The sequence below is a fragment of the Triticum dicoccoides genome, chromosome 3B (assembly GCF_002162155.2).
Source record: "Triticum dicoccoides isolate Atlit2015 ecotype Zavitan chromosome 3B, WEW_v2.0, whole genome shotgun sequence".
NCBI classification, from domain to species: Eukaryota; Viridiplantae; Streptophyta; class Magnoliopsida; order Poales; family Poaceae; genus Triticum; species Triticum dicoccoides.
Genome location: NC_041385.1, coordinates 759,362,460 through 759,367,205, shown reverse-complemented (window position 1 = coordinate 759,367,205; position 4,746 = coordinate 759,362,460). Strand labels below are relative to the sequence as shown.

Genomic DNA, 4,746 nt, shown 5'->3' with positions numbered 1-4,746 from the left:
ATGCCAACCCAATAAATACCTTCAGAGACACCTGTAGAGCACCTTTATAATCACCCATTTACGTTGTGGTAGCACACAAAGTGTTCCTCCGGTATTCGGAAGTTGCATAATCTCATAGTCCGAGGAACTTGTATAAGTCATGAAGATAGGAGTAGCAATGAAACTAACACAATCATATTGCTAAGCTAACGGAAGGGTCATGTCCATCACATCATTCTCCTAATGATGTGATCCCGTTTATCAAATGACAACACATGTTAATGGTTAGGAAACATAACCATCTTTGATTGATGTGCTAGTCAAGTAGAGGCATACTAGGGACTATATGTTTTGTCTATGTATTCACACATATACTAAGTTTCCGGTTAATATAATTCTAGCATGAATAATAAACATTTATCATGAATTAAGGAAACAAATAATAACTTTATTATTGCCTCTAGGGCATATTTCCTTCACATGTCCACTTCTTCGTCTGAATAAGAGGAATCAAAGAACTCTTGAATCATTTGATCAAGCTCCACTGGTCCATACTCGTCCAACGAAGCATCGAAATCCACCGTTGTCCCTAATAAAATCACAAAAAATCTGGTCAGACAATGTGCCGAACACATCAAGCGCAAGGCGGAGCCAGAGAGTTGTCGGACGTACTGCGGTGGCGTCCAGGCCACGATAACGTCCCCCACGGCGAGGCCGGAGAGAGGACTCCACTGCCGGAGTTGGCGGCGTCAATGCTAGGAACAACTTCAGAGCGCGCGCAGTGGCGGAGCTGCGAGATGGACGACACGGAGGAGGAAGATGAGTGGAGATAACAAAAGAATCCGGCGGGTCTAGGGTGGATTAATTGGTGCAATTTGCGGTGGGGTCGGGCTGTCGGATCTGACGTGGCAGGTGTGTCTGGACACGCCCGGGGGCCCTCATATCCGTCCCATATTTAGGCTGGATATAAAGGGTGTCAGTCAGCCCGGACGTTTGAGGCCCGTTTGAGGCACCCGTCAGGGTCGAAATTTTGCGACCGGATAGTGACCGAGAGGCCCGCTCAGGCGTATGAGGCAGCTTTGAGGCGCCACGCTGTAGATGCTCTAACAGTCGTCACAAACACCAGTTTGTGGAGTTCCTTTTTTTGCCGAATATTTTCCTTTAGACACTTGGCAAAGGCCTTGTTTGCCGAGCGCTTGATAAAATGCACTCTGCAAACAGCCAAACACTAGGTAAAGACAGTTTTTTTCTACAGCGGGCACTCAGCAAACACAGTGTGGTTCTAGTTTCTGAGTAATGCTACACGTAAAAAAAAACATATGCTTTTGCATAAAGGTGAGGTTTTGATTAGAGATTAAGGGGAAGAAGGGCCCATCCCATGAAAATTAAGAGGGGAGGTTAGTTATTTTAAAAAGATTCTATTCAATGTGTAAAAGCATGTAAATCTTGTAAACCTTTATATGTTTAGCATTATTGATTCTAGTAGGGATCGGTTAATAATCCACTAGTTGTTGAACATTAGAGCAGAGTGAAGCTTACCATTTGAAGTGTACAGACCAGACGACTGATGTTCACCAGATATCGGGATCCCATTAAAGCTTCGCAAAGTTTCTTTGTAGCTCGTCCTACACAATGCCCTTTATATGTGCCGTTGATCACACTATGAAGACGTGTGCTAGTGTCAGCATCATCAGTAGTATTTCTGTAGCTACAGCGTGATTAGTCTGAAGTGACGTATCTCACGCTATGGAGCCAGAGCTGTCGGCAAGCACATGGCATATCATGTTGTCAATAGTAGAATATGTCACTGTTCATTGACTGAGATAGCACATCTTTACTAACTTCAGCAGGCCAATAATTTATGCCTAACACGTCGTCACATGAGGTCCACAACCCTTGACCACCAGCTCCTCGCACCATTTCTACGCATGCGAAGGGAGAGATAAAAGAGAGTCATTTTTTTGTTCTAGTCACATTTGTGAGAGAGAGGACAAATGGCAGCATGAGAGAAGATATTATTCTGGATACAGAGGCTTGGCGAGAAAAGAGAGGAGAGAGAGAGAAAGAACCGTTGTATTCCATGAGAAAGAGTAGTGGTGAATTTCTTAAGAGGAAAGAGAGGGGCTCTGAGAGAGATGAGAGAGAAAAAGGTCACGTGCCAACCCCATTTAACAAGAGTGTGAAAAACTTTGTGCCTTTTCCACACACATGTGCATGTGATGCATGTCATTAGTAAAATTCACATGAGAAAGAGAGTGGACGTTCAGAGAAAAGAGAGAGGAGAGTGTGGCAAACAGTGACACCTGATGTGATGCGTCAGTCAGAGTTGCTGCATGTGAAGCAGTGGAGTTGCGTGTGAGCGAGGCCCATCACTGTGACCCTAACGCCAGTGTATTAGCATTGATCCAGCTGACACAGCTAAAGCTTTTCAGAATTATGCACATACCCCAATGAATCTAAGTCTAGCCTGAACGGCCACGATACAAGATACCATGAAGCTCGGCCTAAAAAAACTGCACTCCTAAAGCTTAAAGAAACAACGGGAAAAGAATAGTATGGAGCTTCAGCTATAAAATGGGAGGAATCGCGAGAGCAAGAGTACTAAGCCCCCGCTTTCCGTGTTTCTTCTTCACACTTGACCTGAGCTGAACACCAGGAAAATGAGTGTGGAACAGGACGTGAAGGTGGTGGAGTCGTGCATGGTGACTCCCAGCGAGGAGACGCCTAGGAAAGGCTTGTGGATTTCCCCGATCGACCTCACGTGGGCCACCAGGGGCCACACTCCGACGGTGCACCTGTACCTTCCCGGCTCCGGTCCCGTCGATGGCTTCTTCGACGTGCCCAGGCTCAAGGCGGCATTGGCCAAGGCTCTGGTCGCCTTCTACCCCCTGGCCGGCCGTCTCGGCATGGACTCCAATGGCCGGGCAGAGATCGATTGCACTGGCGAGGGCGCGCTCTTTGTTGTCGCTCTCTCAGACCTCACCGTCGAAGACTTCAGCAAGTTGAAGCCGTCGCGGGAGCTAAAGAGGCTCTTCATTCCCCGCGTCGAGGACTACTCGCCGCCCCTCATGTGCGGCCTCCAGGTGAACTTCCTCAAGGGCGGCGGAGTGGCCATTGGGATGACGCTGCACCACACCTCCGCCGACGCCATGAGCGCGTTCCACTTCTTGCAGACCTGGGCTGCTTTCTCCAGGGACGCGGCGGCAGCGGCGGCCCTGGAGCTCCCGTGCCACGAACGCACCCTCCTCCGTCCTCGCTCCCCTCCCGTCGTACACCCCGACGCTCTCACCGTGTTCTGCCCGAGGGTAGGCAAATCCGAGCCGCCGGGAGCCGTTGAGAACGTGATTTTCGTCCTCTCCAAAGACCAGGTCGACGCTATCAAGCGTGCTTGCACCGGCAGAGCTGACGGTGGCCGCGTGAGCTCCTTCTGCGCCGTGAGCGCCCACGTGTGGCGGTGCCTGTGTGTTGCCCGACAACTGCCGGCGGACGCGACGACGCGCCTCACCTTCCCCGCCAACATCCGGCGCAGCCTGAGGCCGCCGCTCCCGGACACGTACTTTGGAAACGGGATCGTCATGCTGGGCGCCGTCGCCAAGGTGCAGGACATTGTCTGCTCCGACGAGCTGGCCTCTGTTGCTGGTCGGATTAGAGACGTTATCCGCCGGATGGACGACGAGCTGGTGCGTTCGGTGATCGACCACTTGGAGATGGCCGGCAGCCAGACATTTATGCCTTCGGGAAGGATGCCGGTGACTGAGCTGAAGGTGGTCAGCTGGCGAGGCATGCCGGTGTACGACGCGGATTTTGGCTGGGGGAAGCCGGTGGCCATGCACCGCGCCGTGCAACCGCATGGCGGGATCATCTGCCTCATAGACGACGACGGCGGCAGCATGCGCATCGTCCTGTCTGCCGAGCCTGGAATTGTCAAGGACTTCGAGCGCCTGCTACATGCCAAGTTTTAATCATCTATCTTCCCACTTTGTGTGGCGTTTCACTTGTCATCTTCCGATTTGTTTGTTTCCCGGCATTTGCTGTATTTATTTCTAAATTGGGCCTTGGAATTCAATGGTTCTATCTGTTTGCTTGAACTTGACTTGTCTTTCGGCTGCATGCAATTGCAGTGCATCTATATGGAATAAAGGTGTGACAGATATATTTTGTGAAACCAGTATTCGGTTAATTCAATTCTTTTATCATACAGCCATATGGTCCTTTCTCTCTCACATGCCACCATGTCACATAGGCGGTATGACATCACCAAAAGTGTTATTTTATATATTTTAATTTTAAAATATGTCAACATGGGATCTTGTTTCGATAAATATTTTCCATCCTCGAAACTAGATCCAATGTTGGCATGTTTCGACAAAAAAAGTCGTTGATACATGGGAGATTATTGTCACTTACTTGCCATGTAATTACTTCCTTAATAGATTGATTAGCATAGTTGCCAGATGGCTGAACGTGGACATACTCCACTAAATGACTTGCGTCATGGTGGTTGTGTGGAGTGATACCACTCACTCGTTATGCATAGCATTGCAATGTGTAAACACATGCAAAACAATTGCCATGTAAGTATATACCATCATTGTGGCCACTATACACTGTTATGCTCACAACTATGGCTGCGTAATCTACCAAATGGCGTCGACAAAAAATGTTCATCCCAACATGCAAACATGTGGTCTTATTCGAAGCCCTCATTGAGACTAACCCACCCGTGAAAAAGGATCACTAATCAGATTAACAATTTACGAGATAACT

General features: G+C 48.8%; 1 protein-coding gene across 1 annotated transcript; it reads left to right on the top strand.

Moving 5' to 3' along the window:
* Positions 1-2,571: 2,571 nt before the first annotated feature.
* LOC119278324 (putrescine hydroxycinnamoyltransferase 1-like) lies at positions 2,572-4,132 on the top strand. Its single transcript, XM_037559685.1, has one exon. It carries the CDS (start codon positions 2,640-2,642, stop codon positions 3,939-3,941), a length of 1,302 nt encoding a protein of 433 aa, XP_037415582.1. The 5' UTR covers positions 2,572-2,639; the 3' UTR covers positions 3,942-4,132.
* Positions 4,133-4,746: the final 614 nt, after the last annotated feature.

What these genes read in the sequence shown, in the direction of transcription:
- LOC119278324 (XM_037559685.1), top strand. Translation starts at nt 2,640, where the DNA reads ATGAGTGTGGAACAGGACGTGAAGGTGGTGGAGTCGTGCATGGTGACT.